The sequence below is a fragment of the Mesocricetus auratus genome, unplaced genomic scaffold (genome assembly GCF_017639785.1).
Source record: "Mesocricetus auratus isolate SY011 unplaced genomic scaffold, BCM_Maur_2.0 Super-Scaffold_100010, whole genome shotgun sequence".
Lineage (NCBI taxonomy): Eukaryota > Metazoa > Chordata > Mammalia > Rodentia > Cricetidae > Mesocricetus > Mesocricetus auratus.
The window spans coordinates 4,815,220-4,839,070 of record NW_024429194.1 but is presented as its reverse complement, the minus strand read 5'-3'; the positions used below and the strand labels follow the sequence as shown (position 1 = coordinate 4,839,070).

Genomic DNA, 23,851 nt, shown 5'->3' with positions numbered 1-23,851 from the left:
TGTGACAGTCCTACTTTCCCTACCAAGTCTAGTCTCTGTTGCCCAGCTAGTCCTAGGATCGAAGCCTGCTCAGGTATATGATCAGCCTACCTATCATGGTCATGGGATTTTTTTTTTTTGAGACAGGGTTTCTCGATATTGTTTTGGAGGCTGTCCTGGAACTCGCTCTGTAGACCAGGCTGGCCTCGAACTCACAGAGATCCGACTCCGACTGCCTCTGCCTCCCGAGTGCTGGGATTGAAGGTGTGTGCCACCAATGCCCGGCTGTGTCACATGATTAAAACAACAACTGACTGTCCCCCTTTCAGTGCAGAGTAAAGCTGTTTACAACGCAGCTGCTCTCTCAAGAGAACCATTTTGTCTCATGATTTAAAATCCTACGTATTCACAGTAAGACATCACTGAATATACTAGTTCGTACTCAAAGATCAAAGGAATTAAAGACAAGAATCCCCTCTGTAGAACTGAAACAATTCTGTGCTATTAGAAAGTGTGTGTGTGTGTGTGTGTGTGTGTGTGTGCGCGCGTGTGCCTGTGCATGCGTGTGAAGGGCTTAGGGTGCAGTAGGCCACCGCTCTATCACGAAGCCATATGCCCAGACATGACTGTGCTGTTTACAAGGAACATATCACAGTCTGTGGTCCTTGAAGATCTGAATCTAACGGGCCGGGATCCGCAGCAGGCGGAGCTCCCGTCAGGACTGTTTACAAGGTCTGTCCCTGCAGGTGGCCTCTACCACCTGGCACATACTGTAATTTCTGGATCTTTATGGTAACATCTTTGTGGCGAGTGCCCTCCTTTATCAAGATAAAGTTAAATGTCAGAAGAAGCCGGAAGGGGATCCCATTCTCAGAGTTATGCAAAAACTGCTACTCATCACTTTGGACCTTCCAGAGCCCAGCTGCTCGGAGATAAACATCAGCCGAGACAGAGAGACTGGACAGAGCACAGATAATCTGGGTTGGGGAGAATCGCACAGTTTGGATCCTTGTGTTCTGGAGTTTTATTCGCCCAAGAAAACAGGCCATCCCGAGGGATAAAAGGAAGGGAAAAGGGGGCCTGGAGGGACAGCTCAGCTGCTAAAGGCTAGGCTCACAACCAAAAATATAAAAAAGGAAGAAGGGTTGTATGTAATTGCGGGGAAGACCCTGAATTCCTGCCACAGACGAGGCAGCTGGCTGCCCTCTTTGAGGAAGGTGGGCGAGTTTCCTCGGGCAGTGTGTGGATTTATAGCTTGTCTTTCAGCACATTGTCTCAACATCTCATTAGGGAAACTGCGATCAGAAAGCTAGGATTGTGCCCTGAGATCCTGGATTCTACAATTGCTGTTCACTCTCTTCAGTGACTATCTCTCCAGGCATTCAATCCAGGCTACTTTCTGATGTGCTTCAAAATGAATTGGAGGCAGAAGACCCCACTCCTAAACATTGAGGTTATCCATTAATAACTGTTTTTGTTACTTCAGATAAAATACATCTATGGTAAGATGCCCAATCTTTGTGTATTCATCCTGGTTTTTTTTCCACCTCCCACAATCATATATGCCTAAGAATCCCAAACTTTGATAAAAACCTGGAACATAATTACTCCAGAACATTCCTTCATGTCTTCCAGCTAGTGTTGTAGGTTTTTCCTCACCGACGGGTCCTGTTTGCCTCAGAGTTCCACATCAGGGAGACCTGAAAGCCTTTGGCGTACCCAGTCTCTGTGGCAGGTTCCCTCCTTCAGCACCCGGACTCACAGCCCTTCCTGGGTTCGCTTGTAAAGTGGGCTGCATAGCTTGGCTTGGCTGATTCGGTTTTTTGAATTTTGACTTTCAGGCTTGTTCCCTGCCATTCTCAACCTGGCCACCAATGCCCACATCAGCGCCAACGCGACCTGCGGTGAGAAGGGGCCTGAGATGTCCTGCAAACTCGTGGAGCACGTGCCCGGCCGGCCCGTTCGACACTCCCAGTGCCGGGTCTGTGACGGTAACAGCACAAATCCCAGAGGCAAGTACAGCTCTTTCTTTCCTTCATAGAAAAGTTACCTCATGCAACTTATTTTTGTGGGCCCTGGGACGGAGCCCAGGACTCCGCACATGCTTAGCCTGTGTTCTCCGTTGTGTGTGAGCTGCACTGCAGTCCCACCCAGGGGGGAATTTATACGTTCCAAAGTAACAAAGATGTCCGCTGAGAACCCGCAAAAGCTGCTCACCTTGGCCGATAGCTGTGCTTTTGCGCTGAGTTTAGCAGCTCCAGAATGAAAACCCAGACTCGAGAGCTACTCGTGTCCTTGTTTTCTTTTAACAGAACGCCACCCGATATCACACGCGATAGATGGCACCAATAACTGGTGGCAGAGTCCCAGTATTCAGAACGGCAGGGAGTATCACTGGGTCACCATCACCTTGGACTTACGGCAGGTAGGTGGGGCCAGGCCCTGCTGGAGGGGCCCTGCAGCCCTCCGCTGGCTGCCTTGCTTCTGAACGCACTTGTCTTCACCTCGCTGTTTCTTCCAGGCGTGAGGTGGCCGACACACGGTACTCCACGGTACCATTTGCTGGCCCGTTGGGTCCTGGTCCAAGCCTGGAGTGTTTGGTGTAGGTAGATCTGGCTGGGTGGAGAAGCTAGATGTGGAGTTGGAAGGGTCTATGGGTGGGTGAGGGGCAGGCAAAGCCTGCCCTGACAGAAACTTAGGGCTTTGTTGTACAGGCAGGGGTGGCTAGCCCAGACTGGAGCGCTGACATGGGGCAGGGACTAAATCTGACCGCTTGGGGAGAGTCAGGCAGATTGGCCTGACCCAGGAGAAGGTCGTGCAGGATCAGGCTGGGTGGCGAGGTGGGATGTGGCGTCTGCCGTTTTGCGCGGGGAACCTCTGCGTGCTGTCATGACGGTCAGCCAGATTCCCAAATACGTTGGGAAAGAAACACAAACTTTGGAGTCCTCCTAGCCGAACCGTGGAGTGACTTCTCATACATCCCAGGACTTTAGTGCCCTTGGGTCTCAGCTGAGAGAATGGCTCCCGGGAACTTGGGAAAGAGTTCTGTGCAATATGGGCGTGTATTGACTTGCTGTTGATTTTTGTTGGTGTTCTGTAGTGAAGATGCATAGAGCGAGGCTCCAAGGCAGTCTTTTCACAGAGTGTGGCGGCGCTGTGAGGGTGTAGTGTTCAGCTAGCTCCTCACATCCCCTAGACCTCAGTTTGTTGTCCCTTGTGTGTAGTGGATGTGTTGTGCCCAAATTCCGAACCCCAAAATCAGCAAGAGGCCCACTTCGATGCAAAAGCAAAGAGTCTTTTATTTAAGATGTTTAACGAGCTAACCCCATTAGCTCGGGCCCTTCACCCCACCACCATGGCGGATGGCTGGAGAAAGACCCCAAGCAACCTCGAGGCAGGGACCTTAAAGGGCAGCGTAAGGGGAGTGTCTAGGGGTATGAAACAGTCTCAGGATTGGTACGCTTCTAGATTTGGGTGACCCGCCCTGTGTTGATTGGTCAACTGGTTGTTATGGCCCACAGGCCCTCCCAGGGCGGTTGCTATGCTCTGCACGTCACTGTTGTGCACTGTCGGTAAAGCACACCCAGAGCCATAAAGCACAGCTAACTTCTGATTGGTTCCTTACCACGAGGAGGGCATCTGACCTCCTAGTGACCAGGACAGGAGCAGTAAGGCCATGCATGAACATGTTAGCCTGTCATGGCTGCTAAATAGGGGAATGGTCACTACAGGTGTGCATGGGCACACTGATGCACAGACATGTGTGTGTGTGTGTGTGTGTGTGTGTGTGCGCGCACATGTGACACCAGAGGCCAAGGTCTAGTCTCTTCAAATGGTCTTCACCTTACCTCGTTGAGACGAAGACCCTCCCAGAGCCTGGTACCCTCCAATCGGCTAGGCCCAGTGAGCTATTTGGTCCACCGTCTGTGCCTGCCTTGTACTGGGGTCACAGATGCGCACCCCCATGCCTGGCTCACTTGTGTGTGTGTGTGTGCGCTGTGGATCCAAACTCAGGTCCTCAAGCATGTGTGGCAGACACTTTGTGGACGGAGCCATCGCTCCCGCCACACCCCTCCACCATCACTGTCCTTTCTCCTGTCTTCAGAAACCACCAGGGGAAACGTTAAACAAGATCTTAATGCAACCTGATGAGACTTAGCTACTAGGATTAACCCCCAAAAATGTGGTAATGCAAATTTTCAGGAAACAAACTTGTAAGTCAACGGTAATATATTTTTCAGATTTGTAAAATAGAAAAGGTGTTTATTGTAAAACAGTCGGAAGGTCCGGGTTAGAGGGAGAGACACATTCGCCATCCTTTTCTCTGGGAGAGCCACTGGTGATACTGCCAAGCAGTGCCAGTTTTACTAGAACGTTCTGTGCCAGGCCTGTGCCGTGTAGTCCCCTGGTCTGGGTTGTGCCACTGAGTCCTCATGATGGTGCTCCAGTCTCTGGCAGTTGCCACCCCCTGTGACAGGTGACTAGACTGACAGTAAACAGTTCGTGCAGCTGGCACAGCGATGGGAAGGGGTCCCGCCAGCCAAGAGCCCGGGCGTCTGTGGCATCCGCGGCATCACATCCTCAGACTCCACTCTTCCTGATGTAAACAGCCATGGCCCGGTGTTTCATTTTACATCTAGTCTTGAGCATTTCCCAACGTGACTGCCGCTCACTGTTAAAGCCTTCCAGAAGCTGTGTTCCTGGTCTTCTGTGAGGGCTACCCACCCTTAGTATAATAGTTCCCAGGCTGTGGTTTGGGTCGTCTCTGTTATGGATAATAGCCTGAGCTTCCAATTAAAAAGTTCAGTCTCACCCGTGCCAAAGAAATAACGCGGTGAACAGAAACCATATTTTGAAGTTTTAAATTGCAAGTTCCTGGCGGGTCCCGAGGATCACTTTGAAAAGGAGTGTTTACCGACAGTTAGGCAGAAACTTAGAGGTGTCAGCTGGGGACGGTCCAGTCCATTCTTCCTCCACTCTCTCCCCCCCATCTGTCATCCTGACCTGCAATGCAGAGACGCTCTCCGTCTTTGGAAGGGACGTGTCGGAAGGGAGCAGTCAGGTCACAGGGCCCTGTGGCCCCACACTCCCCCAAATCCCAGTTCCTTCCACACCCCCCATGCTTCCTCACCTGATCCCCAGTCGCTGCCGTCTTCAGAGTTATAACGTCAAGGAAGGTGTGCCTGTCCAGGGTCCTTGCAGTTTTTTTCCCCTCTCTGACTTTGGGGTGCTGGGATTCTAGCCTCTCAGCTTCTCCTTTGGCCTTTAGTGGAGCCCGGTGGGGTCCGCATCCCTGCAAGTTCCCAGGTATCAACACTCCTTCCAGGCTTTGGCAGCACTGGGTGCTCTTTATCCCGTAGTGTGGGACCCAGAAGGAAACATATTGAAATTGGTGCTTTGTCTTTCCTTTAAGAGGATTTTTAAAGCCTGCTCAACTGTTTCCACCGGCAGGGTCAGATTTGTGAGTAAATAAAAAAATAAGAGTCCCTTTTAAGATAAAATCTGTTTCGTGAGAAAGGAAGCGTCCCCTATGGCACCGACCGACGGGGGCGCTGCCTTCTGGAGCGGCTTCATTTCTTGTGTAGGTTTAATGAGGAAGCGGCACTTGGTGGTGGGAATGGGATCACAGAGGGCTCTTTGTTGTGTGCGAGCCCTGAGACAAGAGTTGCTGGCTTGGCTGGAGCCGTAGAGAGAGCCTCATTAGTTTAGATGTCCATTGTGTTCTGCTGCCACAAATCCCTGATAAACTGACAAGAACTGGGTGGTGGACACTGTTGATGTCCACACACACACACACACACACACACACACACACACACACCATTTGCTAAGCACATTGATAAGATCTGTAAGGCAAGTGACAAACTGCATTCCTAAGACCCCTGGAAGATTCGTAGACCATATGTGTAAATTGTGCCCCTGTAATAAATGGGTCTCATTAAAAAAAAGTTCTGCAGCCATCAGTCCCCCTTCTGGGAGCTGTGTCACAGAAGCCCCTGTTACCACACACTGCTGCTTTTAGGTCAGTGTGACGTTTCTCCAGTGCTCACACTGACCTCCCCTTGTTTCAAACATAAAGTTTTTCCTGCATTTGTTTGGCATAACAAGTGGAAGAGACTGCTCCTCATGGTAGGTTAGAAGTCCCCCCTTCCCCCCGCTGTCCCTGCTGTTCACACGGGGTTGTTCTCTGCTGGTCTCCACAACGTATATTTTTGTTAGCCATGTCCTCCATATTGCCTTGTCACCCACAGTGACCCAATGGTGTGTAAGAAACTGGTGTCGACAGCTGTGGCTTGCCAGCCAGGCACGGCCACCCTGCTGCTCGGGGGCGGGGTTCACCGACTCACCTGTTCTTCTTGGGTTCTAAGCCGCCTTGGACATCTTGTCTGTCTCAGAGTCAGCTTCTCTGGCTGGGCCCTGAGCGGGATTCTGGGAGACGAACGAGGACGGTTTGGCAAGATTCTTTCACAGTATGGGAAACGTCCCCAACCTTCTGGAGTCGAAATACAGCTGCCTGTGCGTTTGTGGACAGAAAGGGAAGTCCACCAAAAATAAGTCATTATTTTCCCGGTTACATTAGGGCTAAGCAAAAAGATAAATTTTAATTTCTGAAGGACTGCATGAGACATACTTTACAGTTTGGAATTCATTCTAGCTCCCCGCGCCCCCACTTTTGATACAGTCTGCATCTCCTGGGTAGGCTAGCACTTGCTATATAGAGTAGGCTGGCCTTAACCTCATAGAGACCTGCCTGCCCCTGCCTCCCTAATGCCGGGATCTAAAGTGTGTATTAATAAGCCCAGCTGCCCGGTGAGTTTTATACTCGCAGTGGACCAGGTCATTTCTTTACACAGAAATATACCATTCTGATGTAGAGGTGATGCATGGTGGTAACAGGAACTTTAAAAAATACAACAAATTATAAAACGAGAGATTTTGGGGGGCCTGGGGAGATGGCTCAGCAGTCCCCCAGAAACCCATGTGAACTCTCAGTGGGCGTGGCAGCCTGCCTCTAACTCCAACCCAGGAAAGCAGAGACGAGGAATCCCCAGAGCATGCTGGCTAAAGAGACTAGCACATCAGCTCTGGGTTTGACCGAGAGACTTCCTTCCGATGAATAAGGTGGATGAGTGGGGCATGAGTCCTGGCTTCAACCCCGAGACCCCACATCACAGGCACGTATGTATGCAAACACGCATCCACGCATGTGCAAAAACATGCCCTACAATACACATCCCACCAACGTGAAGGTGATGGAAAATGATCCCTTTTCTAATCACCCGCAATTTTAACAACCACAGCTTATCTTCTGTCCCACTCTTCGTCCTTGAGCCTACTGTACATACTTAATAATTAAATATATCACGGAGTTTCTATTCGCTGGGTTCTGGAGTCACAGGATTTGTTGATGCCCAAGACAATTACCATGTCCACATATCCATGCAAAACTCTCAGCATAGACAGAGCAAGTTCCTAATCTGTACTAACCAATATGGCAAGGTCTCTTCTGCCATCAGTTTGGAGAAGCCCCGGTCCCTCATGAGGCTCGTGCTCTAGTGTAAGAAGTAGGAGGTCGGCAGTCAGCGTCTGCTCTGTGGTGCTGCCGATGGGTAGAGAAGACACAGGAGGGGACTTCGGGGGGGGCATCTCACAGGAGGACTCACTGGAGGAAGGAGGACACAGGGGAGGACGTGCAAGGGACAGAAGCATGGGAAAGGCTTGCAGCAGAGAGAGAGCGAACCATGTGTGGGGTTGAGATCGCACGTTTGGTCCTAAATGTTTCCTCTCACTTTTCTGCATATACAGCTATGCAAACCGTCCCTGTTCTCCATGGGATGCAGATTTCAGGACTGGGCTGTCTTCAGGCATCAGGATACCAACATGCAACCTCAGTCCTTTATAAGACATAGCGCGTCTGTATAAATCGCATGTTCGTGTATCCTTGGAGTCACCACTAGCTGACACGTAACACCTCACTCATCAGCGTGAGCCTTTGCCATACTCTTCTGATTGGGGAACCTGGGCAAGGGAAAGCCTGCCTGCGGTCAGTGCAGATGCCGGCATCAAAGCCTGACAATGATGCCTGAGCAAGACGCCCATGTGTGACACCCAGAAGAGTGTGTCACAGTCCCTGCAGATCATGACATGGCAGGGGTCCCTGCAATTACCACGTGTTATTAGCATTGGTGTGGACTCACCAGAATGCTGTGCTCAGGTGAGGAGGGCACGCTGTCACCTGCAGACAGTGACATACACGGCTCTGGAGTGAGCAATTGGATCGATTTATGCCGTGCACTAATCAACTGCTCTTGTCACCCCAGACTGTTTCCCCATGCCCTTCCCAGCCTGTTGCCTGTCATTTTGTTTTCTCTCCGGCGAGGGAAACCTCTGCTTAGACTTCTTCCCCTGGAGGAGTCCGCGTGATGATATATAACTTCCTAATGAGGGGCTCACCCCCGCGTCTGGCTTCTTTCTCCGGGAGGCCTGCCATGGCCCTCACCCTCAGTGTCTCACTTTATGAGCGCACTGACGTTTGTTTATCCATCCCTCCCTCGGCAGGGCCGTTTTCAGCTCTTGTCCGTTGTGTAAGAGCTTCCGGTAAAGGTCTTTTCTGGGGTGTGTGTTTTTGTTTTTGCAAAGGACCGAATTGACCGAAGATGTGAGTACATTCAGGTCTAGGACAAATGAGTAAACCATAGCCCAGAGGGTGGCTGCAGCCCAGTGCCCGCAGACTTATAACTCCAGGTGCCTTCCGGCCTATCGCCCGTGACTTAAACACCATCCGTCACACACACGATCACTGTTGGCCGTGCCAAGGCCAGGCAGCATTGGTTCTGTCCTTTGGGCCATCAGCTAAATTCCTGTAGCGGTGTTTACAGACTGAACAACACTTTATTGCATAGGTACATGATATTTCATTTAATGTGTTACTGCAGTCGGGCATTCAAAATGTGTTTCTCGTTTGGGACCACTCTAAATCATCACCTTAGAATTTCTGTGGCTGAATACTGTGGCCATGCGTTCATTATGTTTTGATCACCAGTCTCCATCGGGGCTGTCAGATTGTTCTGAAGCCTGGCAGTGATGCTTTGCAGGGTTTGAGTACCAGGGCCTGGTTTCCAACTCTCTCACAATAGAGGAGACATGATTGGCTGCGTCATCATTCTGAGGCGTTATCGGATGAGAACTATAGCGTGGGGGGGGATGGGTCATCAGACGACACCCCGTATCCTCACTGTGCATTTGGCTAAGTGCTTCCTCAGCCCTGCTTGAGCTGAGGCTTGCAGCACGAAAATCACGTTCACTGTATGCTGTGAATAACGCAGCAGACTGTGGGAAATCCTTCTCAGGATTTGTTACCTTTAGGCTGCATCATGGAAAGCATTAAATTGAGTTTTATAATTCCCTGTAGGTCGAAGTCAATTTAAAGAACTCTAATCATGAGTAATGCACTACCTTTCGGTAGATAGAGTGATCCAACTGTAAACCTTAGTTCTGATGAAATGGTGACAATAGGGACAGACTCCCCAGGGACTGGGCAGGCTGTTAAGGGGAGTGGGTTTTCGTAGTGCTAGGGTCCTATTGAAATCTATACGCATATATAACGCCATGCAGCAGCAACGCTGCTGGTCCAAGGATGGTACTCATACATGAAAGTGTTTCCACAAGACCACAATGGACCTGAACTCCCACCCAGTGCCCGGTAGTCCTCATTGTGCCTTTTCCTTCTGTGCCTGGTTACGTTTAGATCCATAAGCACTCCGTGTCACAGTTCCCTACACTATCCAGTACAGGAACATGTTCACAGATGCAAAAGCCCAGGAAGGGGCAACTGGCTAACCCATGGGGGTGAGTGTGCAGCAGGCCATACCAGGTAGGTGTCAGTCAACGCACTCTGGTGCTCACAAAATCCCCCGGTGACAATGTGTCTGTCCCCAGTGCACGTGGCCGTGCTTAGAGAAAGGTGCCCCACCCTGGTCTCCATCTCAGCCCTGCTAAGGTATGGAAATGAACCCTGGGAAGCCCCGAGGTCGAGTTTCAGAGCTGCAAATCATTAGCCGGATGGCCCAGCTGTACAAACCAAGACGCCCTGGGGAAGCTGGGAAGGCCGTGAGATCTCTTTCCAGCCTCAACCACCTGAGGCACAGTGGGCTATGCCTTCTCAGGGTTCGTAATTACCAGCACATGTTCATAACAGTTTCCCCCTGGTTTAGTTAGGAGACTCTTAAGGTTTTTAGTCTTATAGCAAAATGAGACGGAGGTATAAGGAATCTCCGTAGACATCAGTACCATAGCGCTTGGGTCACGTTTTGTACTTTTTGATAACTGGCCTTTCAAAAGTAAACTGTGAAGTGTCTGGCCTGGCGTGTTTTCAACAGCCCTAATGCCCCTCCCCTACAGTATCGAGGTAGCCAGAGTTGTCCATCCTCGGATTTAGCTTTCCCTGTGCTCTCCCACTCTTCATTATCACGGGATCAGCAATAGACACCTTTGTTCTTCTTCTGATGGAAGTGATGGACGTATAGCAGAGAAGCTTCATGATCATGGCATCAGAGATAGACACCTTTGTTCTTCTTCTGATGGGCGTATAGCAGAGCAGCTTCAGGGACCATGCAGAGGGGCTCCATTGAAACAGGAGGCTTTCAGGGTCGCCACGGCTCTGTTCGAGCCTTTGGTGGGCCCCCACGGTGCTTGGCTGTCGCTCAGGGTACGGCACCCCGAAGTAAGCGTTCTGCTGACCCATGGGGTTTTCTGCACAGAGCGTCTGTGGGGTCACTGGAAACCCTGAGCAGCTGTGGGCCCCCGGTCTTGTTCTGGGTGAAGGGTCTTCCCTTGCCAGAGTGTAGCGAGAACCTGATGGAAACAGGGTCACAAAAGGGACACTGCTCAAGCGTTGTCTGCACATTCTCCTGACACCAGCTCGCTGGGTTATTGGCTGCTCTAGGCCTGAAGACACCGGATCGAACTCATCTCAAATGCACACTTCTCAGCCTTCAGTGGAAAACTGTGTCTTTATTCTTCGCCAACTTTCATCCCCCTGGGATTTCTTTCCTTTGTTTTTGTTTTTTTTTTAAACTTTGCTTGTCCTTGTAAATTATGCAGACTATAAACATTTAAAGTGCAGAGTTCAGAGGCGTTTAGTGTATGGAGTCTGTCTAGTGCAGTCATCCCCTTCCCCAGATCCTCTTAAATCTTCCTCTTTTATCCAACGCCAACTCTACCTCTCTCTCCCAGTCTTGGGCATGGCAACAGCTATTCTCATTTTAAAAAATATTTTGTTTTTATGTGTGTGTATGTGTGTGTGTGTATAAGCAGGCATAGGCATGTGGGTCAGATTGCCTGTGGAGGCCAGTGTATGGGATTTGCCTGGACCTGGAGTCACAGGTGGCACTGGCATCTGCTGTATGTTCTGGGAGCTCAATTCAGGTCCCGTTCCAGAGCATCTCTCCACAGTCTCTCCAGCCCTGACAGAAGTTCCGCCGTCTACGAATCTGACTACTCCAGGCGTCTGATGAGTAGAACAGTGCTGTTTTTTAGGAGTTTTGTTCCTGGGTTATTTCTCTTAGTGTAATGACCTCTGCGATTGCCCATGTTACAGACTGCACCAAATTTTTATTCCATTTTAAAGACCACACAGCTCTTTCTATTGTGTGTATTGCCCAAATTTTGCCTTATCAGTCATCCATGTATGGGTGTTTGGGTTGTGTCCAACCTTTGGCTGTTATGGATAATGCTGCTATAAACACTGGTGAATAAATAGCTTCCCATATCCATCCACTCCCTTCCAGGCACACGCCCTTATTGGAAATGCTGAGACACACAGTAGTTCTGTGGGTTTTTCTTTTTAAATGAACACATGCTAGTTTTCACAGTGGCTCACTGTTTTATGTTCCCACCGTGCTCCTTCTTAAAACACCAAAATACTTCCCACATAGTCTTCATATTTATGTGTTGCCTTGGATGAGCTGCAAATGTACAGGTTTGTCAGCTCAGTGTCCGACAGCTTTCAGATGCCCAGTGAAGAGAGATGCCTGGAGAGCACAAGGAGCCTCTTGACGTGGGATCCCAGTGAGGAATTCGTATCCAGGGTGAAATCTCGCTCGCACCAAAAGGATCCCTCTGATCTCTCCGGTGCAAAAAAAAAAAAAAAAAAAAAAAAAAAACGGTTAATGATTCAGTCAGTGACCAAAGGGAGGAAACCCCACCATTATCGTCCTTAGCCGTGGTCAATGTGTAACTCTCGGGGCAGTGTTTCGTGGAGTTGGTTCAGTAGAGAGTTTCCCAGCCCTCAGGTGGGTGCGTGAGGCGTGATGAACGGCTGGGGGGATCCTTTGCTGTCACCGCTTTTATGGTGGTGTTTTCTGTTGAGGAGAGGAGGAGGAAGAGGAGGCCCTAAGCCTTTCATGGCTGCTGTGTCTGCTGGGCCAGCACCAAGTGCACATGCAGATTAGAGGATGTGTGCGAAGCTTGAGTCTTCAGCCTGGATTCTCTGCTCTGAGCTCAGAGTGGAGCAAACCTCCCTCCCTTACAGGCGAGAGGGGGCAGTCTGGAGTTCGGAAGCCCTCTGTGGCCCTCTGGTTTTGCTTCTGCATTCACGCTTTTGACTTTTCGGGAAACTCTTTGGGACCTCTGGCGCGTACCTCTGCCCTTTTGATCTTTTCAAAGTCGTCAACCACCCTGTCTTCTGAATCCCGAGTGTCAGAGTCCAAATCCACGTCACCGCTGGCCCTATCCTGCCCTGGTCTATGATTCTTGGTAGTGCAAGAAAAACCACCTCGGAACGCCAAGACCTACCTATGAGAGGTACACATGGCTTTCGCAGGCTCCCCCCTGGCTCTCTGCACCCAAGCTAGCACAGTGTTTTATAGTCCAGGCTGTGGCCTTGTGAGAGCTGTTTGTCTCTGTTGGTTTGCCTCTTTGCCCTGCAAACTAGCGATGATCTGCTTTCTGTGTCACACACACACACACACACACACGTTTGGAACGTCTCTGGTCTCCTCTACACACTAGATCAAACTCCCCCTGCCGCATCCAAATACTCCCCCTACCCCCACCCCAGCCCCTCTCATCCTCCTCTCGACTCAGGCAGCCTCGTCCACAGGCTGCAAACCCTCTCTGCCCCTGCTGCGTGTGCAGTACCTACTCCATGTCTCTTCATGTAGTGGTCTTCAACCTTTAAACATGAAGTTGTTCTTCTGTCCCTGTTCTCAATGTCATGCGTGTCATTGTAGGGTGTATGTCACTGCCCAGGTCTCCCTCTTCTTTCTCCTTGTAGGGTAAGCACGGCCCTGGAGCTGCAAGAGCCTTTCAGGCTTCAGAGGCACCTGCATCCGTCAGCTGTACACTAGATTGGAATCGTCACTTCCCCGACAGTATCCCCCAAATAAGCCACGGTCTCCACCGTTGCTTCCCTTCCCCCCCAAACACTGAAGGGGATATTGCATATTGTCACCTCTGTTTTGACAAGAGCAAATTGGAGCTTGGTTGCTGAGGAAAAACCTGGGTCTAATTTCAAAGGTGAAGACCTCAGTTGGTGGAACCTGGGAAGGTCTGACTGGGGGGTGGGAGCCCTGTGTCTGTATGGATGGGTCCTAGACGGGCCTGTCACTGCACGTCACAAACCAGGTCACAACCATAGCTCCTACCCCCTCTTGGGGGACTTTCAAAGACAGGAGAAAAGAGAAGAGTCCAACAAAGAACATTTTGTTGGTAACAAGAAGGTTCCAGAACATGTAGTGGAATTGAGCCATGTATATGGAGAAATACGTTCAGACTAGGGATAAAGAAAGAAAGTGCTTTCCAGTTTTCTCATTTCCGGTAAAGAGGTTCAACATTTTTTTGTTTTGAAATAACAAACCGTGTTAGAGACCCTCTGGTGGGATGGTGGTGCCAGGCGTATGAGCAGCTGCCTGTCAGGGTCATTGAAATTAGCTTTTCCTGCTGATAGGAAACAGGTCCACCGCCAACAGACATCTTTAAAATTCCTTTCCCATCCTCAGATCACAGATTAAGGCCGACTCTCGCTGGGCTCCTATCTCTGAGCCCTCTTGCTGGCCACAGTCTTGCATGGTTACATATCTCAGCATGGATCAAAAGTATTGCTCCTGGGTGCCCCGAGATGTTCCTAAGGGTCGTAGGGTAGGAAACCTGCTTGGTTTAGATTAATCACCTCAGGCAGCCAGTCGTGTGGGCCTCCCCAACCCCCCAAAAAGAAAAGGCAGGCGGAAAAGGGAGAGGTGGGAGCCACTGGATTCTGACCTGTTTACTTCACGTGTTAACTTCTGTGCAAAGCTGAAAGGAAAAAGAAACCCAAAATTCTCCCCTCATTCTTGAAGCTATCTTTTTTGCTCTTAGTGGTGTAGGCTGGTCTTTGGTGAGCGGGTTCCAGTAAAACAACCAACCCCTACATCACAGTAACCACTCCCGAGGGATTGGTCTGGAACCAGCTTTGCAGGTCTGCCACCCCCACCCCCAGCAAGAGTCTGAGCTCCCCAACTTGCTGTATCGTTGCTTTGAGACCTCTCCTTATTGTTTCTCCAGGTTCTTGAGTGATGGGTGAGCCCTCTGTTAAAAAACTGCTCCTTCACTCTCAGGTTAGAAACGTGAATCCAAATGGTTCTCTGAAATTTCGCTACCTGATCGTTTCGTAAGCAGCAAAGCTTGCAAAGCAGCATTTATCAAACGCTCTTAATTAACCCAGATGTCTTTTTGTCTATGACAAGTTATTTTTTTCCCCCTGAGAATGTCAGACATGGAGCGTCCCCTGTCTGGTCACTGTCAGAGAGGCAGGTAGGTCCTTCCCCGTGGCATTCCCAGAGAGACTTACACCTGTCCCCCAGCGCCCCCTCCCCCCACCCCACCCCGTGGAGTCTGTGAGAACATGGTAGTATGGAGAACTGCAGTGGAAAATGAGCCGTGACCTTGCAAACTGAGGTTATCCATGCTCTCAGATGTGTGTGCCTCAGTTGAGTTTACTCTGCTTAAGTTAAGACAGAGGCTCACACCAGCATTCCTGTCTGGACTCTTCTGTGGAAAGGCAGCATTTGATGTTTATGTGCAGGCCGTATTCATGTGGCATTGCTTAATGCGCATCCCAGTGATCATTGACGAAGGCCAGGGAGTGGAAGGCTGTCCTGAAGTGGATTTGAAAATGGCTGGATCAGCCGCAGTTTTGGCAGGTCAGCAACGACACAGACAGACACCAACAAGAATGCTTATGTCAGCAGTTTGTGTTCAGCCAGCCTTAATATTGAGAGAAAATGAAGCTTTGTCCCCAGCACGTGATACAACGGGTGGCGGAAGTGTCCTGGATTTCATTTGGACCAAGGCTTAAGATTCTATATGTTAGCGGAATCTCTTGATTTTTTTTTCCTTCACCGTGCATGAGATCTGCTTCTCAGCTAGAGTTGGTGAGTTAGGACTTTGCTGGTCTGTTGAGGCTGCTGTAACAGGTACTGTAGGCAACTTAAAGGAAGAGTAGTTTGTCATAGATCTGAGGTCTAAGATCAAGGTGCCTTTGACTGGTTGGTGACTGTCTCGACTCTGTGACTTCACGCAATAATCCGCTACATTCTTCGTGTGTCATGTGTGTACGGTGTGTGTATAGGCCCACGCACATTTGCATGCCTGTACATGTAGAGGCCAGAGGACAAACTCAGTAGTTATTCCTCCCGCTCAATTTAAATATTTTTTCAATTCATGTCTTGCATGTGAGTGAATGCGTTTAGGTACGTGTGTGGGCACAGTAGAGGCCACACAGACCTTGGGAGTCGTTGGAGTTCATTCCATCAGGAGCCACCCACCCACCTTGGGTTTGTGATACGGTATCTTTCACTTTCCTAGACTCATAGGCTGGGCTGTCTGGCCAGCAAGCCATGGGTTTTCACCCATCTCCAACCTCTCTAGTGCTGGGTTACAAGGACATGCTATGGTGCCCAGCTTTTAAAATATGGGCCCTAAGGACCAGCCTGGGCTCCTCATACTTGCAAGGCAGAACTCTGCTGACTGGCCTGTTTTTGTTGTCCAACTCGCTGGTCTGGAATTCACCAAGCTAGCTGGCCTTGTAGCCCTAGACATCTGCCCATCTCTACCTCCCAACTCCTCGGAGGAGGGCTGTGAGTACAAAGGATTGCTTGCCATCTCATTTTCTGTCGTTGTTATTGTTAAGTGTGAATTCTGGGCGTGAACTCAGCCCCCTGTGCTGCACCACGGCAAACACTTTGCTGAGCGAGCTGTCTCCCGTGTCTCTCAGTTCTTCTTGTAAGGACATCGGTCATGTTCAATGAGCCACCTTTTACTTAAAAAGCCTTATCTCCGAACACAGTGGCACCTGTGGTAAAGGGTGACAAGTCAGGACCTTACACAGGAAACCCAGGGAGCGTGTAAGCCGTCTCACAGCACGGCTTTGGCAGAGGCAATTTATATTTAGACTCTGCAGCATCCTTTTCCTCCTTGTCAGACTTGGAGCTCAGTCCAGCTTTCACTCCTTTTCTGGTTCCCATTTTGTAGTCCCAGGGAAATACTGAGGCGACGGTGGCCAATGAGGAGCTGTATTTAGAGTCCTTACACCATCCTCTTTCTACCCAACTACAGCCGCATTCCTCTTTGAGTCTGCTTCCTGGTCTCTGATTTGGGGACCTTGAAGACCATGGAGAGGTCGTGAGAACAATGACCTGCTTCCTGACACAAAAGTCTCTTCATCAGTCTGTGGGTTAGCAGTGCCTGCCTGCAGGACTGGCCTTGCCACTATGCTTGATGAGGTTTGGTAAAGCAGGAGAACTTAGTAATTCCGTAACTGCTACTTTGTTGTTGCTGCTGCTGTTATAGCTACAAACAGAGAGTTCAGTGCTGGGATGCTGTTAATGGGAAAGCGCTTGCTCCCTGGAAGCAGTATGGGCCTGGCTGAAAGGACCTTGGAAGAAGAGTGCCTGGATTCCTGTGAAAATCTGCAACAATGGTTTCCAGCTGTGCGAACCAGGCATAGAACCCATCCTGGTGTTCATTTAGGGTTATATGAGATGCTCTGCTAGCCCTTTTGACAGGCTTGTCGTGAGCCTGTTGGCTCATCTTATCCTCAAGTGTGAAACTGGGAAGGTGAGTGCAAATAGATTTCATTTTGATGTCTCTGCCGCTGTCCAGCGAGCTGCCTGACCACCATGTTGCCTGGCGCCTCCATTTGCAAAGCCAGGCTTTGCGTATTCACGTGGAAAGCTGTCATTGGCCAACACACTTATTGGTTCTACTCCCATGGCACAAAATAATTGAAAAAGCAGCCAGCCACACAGTGGCTGAGCAACCAGGGGGACATGTTTCTCTGCCTTCACGTTTCAAAACCCATTTCGCTTCTGCTACTCTTGGAGTGTGGCAATTGCCTTACGGAGGGACACACCACATGAACACGGGGAGCCAGAGTGTCAGGTACCCGCAGCCTTCACACGATGGCCTCTGCAAGGGAGCACTCTGTGCAGGTGAACAGTTGTTTGTAATAAGGAGAGATGATTGTAGGCACGTGGTTGGTATGTGATAGGTTAACTCTAAGATGCTTGTGTGTCCTGACATTCGTGAGTACTAGGTGGGAAAAAGCTAAAACAGACAGAAACTAAGGATCTCAGAGACTGTGACTTTGTGCCCTGTGCTTATATATTCATGCGCAAACGTATGTGTGTAGATATAGCTGCAAACATGCAAAAGTTCTTATGTGCACATTTGCATGTGCGTGTTATGTATGCAAAGATCCCCCACTATCCTGAGATACTGTTCTAAAGCCTACAACAAAATCTAAATCTAAATCCACAGATGTTGGTTTATTAGTTTTTTTAGTGTTTCAACAAAGTACCTGATGGAAACAACCTCTGGCCTCCACATATGTGCATATACACACGCACACACACACACACACACACACACACACACACACAGAGAGAGAGAGAGAGAGAGAGAGAGAGAGAGAGAGAGAGAGAGAGAGAGAGATTTTTTGGATGCTAGAAGTGATGTTTGAGAGTGGGTTTAGATAGTTGATGAAGGGTCACATGACAGTGGAGCCTAGCATCTTCTCTCTAACTATAGCATAGGATTTGGCAGATATTGAATCGACATGAAAACAAGAGTTGTGTGTGAAAGCAAAACCCCATCTCAGACCAGTGAGTTTGCTGTGGCTGGAAATGCCGGGAGTGGTGCTGGGCTGTGGAGAGATGATGCCTCATTCCTGCTGGATCTGGAGTTGGAGATCAAAGAACCCCGTTCAAATCTGACCTTCATCTGACTGCTCCCTTCATACCCTCCTGTGTGCACCCCCCCCCCCCCGGCTGGCTGCACTGTTTTCTGATCAGCAGCTTACGCAGTTTTAGGTCCGTAGTAAAGAGAGCAGAGAGCTTACAGTTAACTGCTCCTCAGTCTTTCTTTTTGAGTTCTTTGTTGTCGTCTTGAAATTAGTGTGGGGCATTCGTGCAACCAGTGGTCGTGCATTCTTCAACTTCATCCACCGGTGTTCTGTTAGCAAGCCTGTAGTTTACTCTTCCAAGGTGTGTGTGTGTGTGTGTGTGTGTGTTCTGACTGCTGTATAATGGCGTATGTCCATAGTCATGGACCATGTAGGGTCATTTCATCTCCGATTCTCTCTTCTGCGCATCCCTCCCCTCCCCGGAAGCTCCTGACAACCTCTGGTCTTTTTGCTGCCTCCATAGTTTTACCTCTTCCAGACGGTCAGACAGTGGGACTCCTGCAGCGTGCAGCCTCTTCGGGGTGGCTTCTTTGAGTTATCGGTGTGCACGTGACTCCCTCTCCTGGCTTCTGCAGCTGTATAATTTGTCTGCCTGTCCACTGACTGGCATGTCATTTGGGTACATCATTTACTTACGGAAGCACTTTTTATTGCTTCTGGTTTTGGATGGTTGTTATAAGCAAAGCTGTTGGAATCATCTTCTCAAATCATTTGAAATGACGTCATTTGGCTAATTATCAGCGAGCACGGTTGTTGGTTACAGAGTGTATTTATACTGTGAAAACGTGACACTGGCCTCTCATGCTTTCTGGCTGCTCCACACCTTTGCCAGCATTGTGCTCCTTCCGTGCTTCAGATTTCAGCCATTCTAGTAGACTGTGATGACCCATCCTTCTCACAGTCAGTGCTGTCTCCAGTTCACTTCAAGAAATATACTTAACATTGCCATTAATGTAAAGGGACACTACTATCGTCAGACCCAGACGGGGGCGGGGGGGGGGGGGGGAGACAACGGGGCAAACCGGTATGAGCGCTAACACTGTTAGTGGTCAGAGTTAAGTATGTGTTGCTTTTGTTGTTGTTTGTTTTGAAAACAATGACACCAGGCCACAGGTCCATGTTTCTGACAGTCAGGTGTGAGCAGCTGTACCCAAAAGCATAGGAAGACCCAGACCAGTCACACTATGGTGACTATCTCAAGGAACACGCTGGCCTCCGAGCATTTGCAAACGCTGCTTCTGTTTTATGTAATTAATGTGTGCATCGTAATTATTTGTTGCACATGCACACCATGAAATTAGCCACAATATACCTGTAACTCCAGCATTTTCATCTTCGTGCATGCCATAGCACAGGTCTCTGTCTCTAATAAATGCCAACCGAGTCCGGGATTGTTACCATAGCAACACTGTTATTCCCTGTATCTGCACGCCTTGTCCATCCTGCACAACTGAAAACCTGTACCCAACATCTGCCCCTTGTCCTTCTCCCGGCCCCTGGTAACCAGAATTCTACACCGTGTCTGTGAGTTGGGCTATTTTGGGTTCACACACAAGCGAGTTCTGTAGCATTTGTCATCTTGTGTTTGGCTTATTCATTCTGGATTAAGACTTTCTAGTGTCTTTGTTTCAGGTCTTTCAGGTTGCATATATCATCATTAAAGCCGCCAACGCTCCCCGGCCTGGAAACTGGATTTTAGAACGATCTGTGGATGGCGTCAAGTTCAAACCCTGGCAGTACTACGCCGTCAGCGACACAGAGTGTTTGACGCGCTACAAAATATATCCCAGACGGGGCCCTCCCACGTACAGAGCTGACAACGAAGTGATCTGCACCTCGTATTATTCTAAACTGGTGCCACTTGAGCACGGAGAGGTACTGTGTCCACTGCAGAAAGGGCTTTTTTTGTCATCAGAGACCCCTGCCTCAAATGTCAGCGTGATATCCATCATGGGAGCCTATGTTGAACATTCAAAATCAGTAATCACCCCTAACCCAAAGGTGTGAAGTGTGCCTGTGGCTACCTCAGGACTCAAAGGCACCTTGATGGAGGAGGGAGGCTGTTTTATCTTGTTGATTTCTTCCCAGCATGCAGTTCCCCTAGTCTTCACTCTGCTGTGTTTGAACAGCCCAGCAGTCTCCTACCTGCCACAGAATCTTTCCTTAGATCAGGGCCACCGGGTGGGGCGTTGGTGGTGCACGCCTTTAATCCCAGCACTTGGGAGGCAGAGGCTGGGGGATCTCTGTGAGTTCGAGGCCATCCTGGTCTACAGAACGAGTTCCAGGCCAGCCTCCAAAACAATACAGAAAAACCCTGTCTCAAGAAAACAAACAAAAAACATCAGGGCCACCACCAGGCATGCTGGCATATAAGAGTCATGCTGGCACTCCAGAGGCTGAGGCAGGAGGATCGTGAGTTGGAGGGCCACGTAGGAAGACTTCAATAGCAGTGAGATAGATGAAAACAAGAGACCAAAAGCGCTTATAAAGATATGATTCTTCATTATTCCCCTTTTCAGGGGCGTGGAGAGTGGGGTTGCCCACGAGTCAGGTGCTCAGCGTGCGCATCAGTAAACTCCGAGTGACACAGAGCTCACTGGGCTCGATGAGCACCCACTGTAAAATTACCAATTGCTGTCTACAGCAGGAGCTGGGCATGAATGAAGGCCTCCAGTCACAGAGGTTAACTAAGAAAGCGGGCATCCTTAGGGTTTGGGGCTTATTTTTCTTACCCTCTGTAGCCTGGCTGTGGCATTAGGCATTTGCTTCTGAGAAGCTGCAGCTTCGTGGTGGGTGTTCAAAGACCATCACAGTGCGGGTAGAAGCAGGCCGCTGAAAGAGCTAACGATGGTCTCTGGGGTCGCGGCGGCGTGGTCAACCCACACGCCGAGACAAAATGAGGATCGCTGTCCATGAGTACCCACCGTGTGTCAGACGGGCTGATTTGTTTGCTCTCATACAGAGCCCAGGTTTTAAATCTTTGTGAAGATCCCGATACAGTTAGCCAGCGTGTGCTGTATTCGGTGTGTGTACATGTCACACATGCCCAGAACTGACATGCGTGCTTGGCTGTGTCCAGATTCACACGTCGCTCATCAACGGCAGACCGAGCGCCGATGACCCTTCGCCCAAGCTGCTGGAATTCACCTCAGCACGGTACATACGGCTTCGCCTGCAGCGCATCAGAACGCTCAACGCAGACCTCATGACCCTTAGCCATCGGGACCTCAGGGACCTTGACCCCATCGTCACCAGACGTGTGAGTACATGCTGGGTTCCTGCCCACCCTGAAAGGTTTGTTTCGGGGCATAGTCTTTTCTTTGGCTCCTTTTGGCTGGCTTTTTTGCCTTGCTAACCATCCTTATTTTTGCTAATGACAGCCGCCTGTCATTTGTCACAAAGCCTTGTAGGTGATGGTCCCAGCATCATCATCCCTCAGGCCTCCTTTCTCTTTGCTGCCTGTCCACGTAGTATGGACACCTGGAGAATTCGATGGTCTTTGTCCTAAAGACCCTAGTCTGATTCCACATGCGAGCCTCAGCAACTTGGGCATTTTATTTATTTTTTATTTGAAATGATAAAACTTGAGGAATATCCAAGAAGACACAGATTTTTTTCATGTATATTTGAGTATGTAAGGTGTGTGTGAGCATTTTTGTGACTCTCCCATCACTTTGGAGTGAATTACTGGATTGTGGGGTGTCTATGTGTGTAACTCAGTTAAACTTGTTGAAAAGAGGATGCCACACCTTAGTCAGACCAGCAACATTTGGGAGCCCTGGGCCTATTACACACTTACCAGTATTCAGTGTTGTCAGTCAGGTCCTGGGGGCTGTTGGGATGCCGCTCCATGGCTCCCCCTGGTGGTGTTTATTTGAGTTTCTCTGATGACCAGGGTGAGCCTGTTTCTTTTTTTTTTTTTTTCCTCCCATTTTCATGTATTTTTTTGTTCAGACCGTATTATGGATGTCTTCTCACTTTTTTTTTTCTGTTTACCTTTGAAAATGTGACTTTTTGATGAACAGACATTTCATTTTTGGTGAAATCCATCTTACCATACTTTTGGTTTTGTTTTATTGTTAATGGTTTCTGTATTCTCTCGAAAAATTCTTGTTTTTTTTTTTTCCGGGTTTCCAAAGATGTTGTCTTATCTTCTTCCAGCAGCTGATGGTTCTGTTTTTTGCACTGATAATCCTGCAAAATTAACTTTTCTGCTTGGTGTGAGTTTGGACTCAAGGTTCTTGTAGAAATAACTGCCTTTCTTCCAGTAAGCCGTTCTTATGCCCTTGTTGGGTATTACCTGACTCTGTTATTCTGAGTCTGTCATCCCATTGGTCCGGGGCTCTGTCACAGTGCCAATAACAAAAATTTTGTTGCTGCCGTTTTGTCTAAATCTCATGGTCAGGTGCTATATGGCCCAGAGGGTTTAGGCTATCGTATTTCTTGAATTCTATTTTAAACCTTTTGTGTGTGTGTGTGTGTGTGTGTGTTTCTGTGTAAACACTTTCTTCTTGTATGTGTGTCCCTGGAGGCAAACAGAGGGTATTGTGTCCATCGGGGCTGGAGTTGCCGTCAGCTATGGGCTGCCCAGCATGGACTCTGAGAACTGAAGTCTGGTTCTCCGGGAGAGCAGGAAGTGCTCTTACATATGGCTATTTAGCACCCCTTATGTTTTCTTTAAAAGTATTAGAATCAGTTCATTTCTACCCAAGGATAAAAATGCTTGGTAAGATTTTTCATTAGGATTCCATTCTTCGACTCAGTGTAGGAAAAATGCTGGGAGACGTTTAAACAACATGGAGTCATCCAACCCGTAGACTTAATGGTACCGCCTGCCTCTAGGTGGCTCTAGTCCCCTTGGCAGTATTGTATTGTTTATTAGCGAAGCTGCCACTCTGGGTTGCAGGGAGAAAACAAAGACACCCAGCATGTGTGTGCAGGAGTGTCTGCACCGCTCATAGCTGGCACGATCATGAGCACAGATAATTTACTAAACAGCTGCTGCAAATCACCACCGAGGCTAGCCAGGTGGTCATGCCAAATCAGTCAATAAGAGTAAAGGGCATTGTTATGTAATGGCAGCGAACAATGGAAAATAAAAAGAAAAAAATAAATGAAAACCTGTTAGCACTAAGTGACAAAAACAGGAGGCAGCAATACAAAGTGACTGCACAGGAAAGTCCCTGCTCATGCCCATCCACGCTCTACATCTAGACAATGATGTGCCACCCTTCCTGTCCATGTTGTGTTCACCTCTGCGGTCCTAGGGAGCTGAGCAGCGTGAGTTACCAAGGGGACTGCTTTGGCTTAAGGCGAAACCACGTTGGAAAGTTCCCCTAGACTCCTAGGCTCTGTTCATGGGTGATTTGAGCATTACTGGTTTGAACTGAACACCGAGGTCCTTTGCGTGTGATGTAGCATTTTAAGTGTGCGTGTGGTTAAGCTTCCAGAAGTGACGCGTGAGCCCAGCTGTTAAAACCTGGGGTGGCATCACTTACCTTGCGCCAAAGTAAAAGGGTTTCTAACTTCTGCTTATTACGCCCCCCCTTTCTCCTCAGTATTACTATTCAATAAAAGACATTTCCGTTGGAGGGATGTGCATTTGCTACGGCCATGCCAGCAGCTGCCCTTGGGATGAAGAAGCAAAGGTTA

General features: G+C 49.2%; 1 protein-coding gene across 1 annotated transcript in view; it reads left to right on the top strand.

Annotated features, from left to right (window-relative positions):
- Lama1 (laminin subunit alpha 1) overlaps positions 1-23,851 on the top strand; it is a 126,745-nt gene that overhangs the window by 23,909 nt on the left and 78,985 nt on the right. Inside the window, exons 2-6 of the mRNA XM_040752891.1 lie at positions 1,821-1,991; positions 2,292-2,404; positions 19,832-20,074; positions 21,279-21,458; positions 23,758-23,847. Of these exons, the coding sequence (XP_040608825.1) occupies positions 1,821-1,991; positions 2,292-2,404; positions 19,832-20,074; positions 21,279-21,458; positions 23,758-23,847 (797 nt within the window). The remainder of the gene's footprint in view (positions 1-1,820; positions 1,992-2,291; positions 2,405-19,831; positions 20,075-21,278; positions 21,459-23,757; positions 23,848-23,851) is intronic.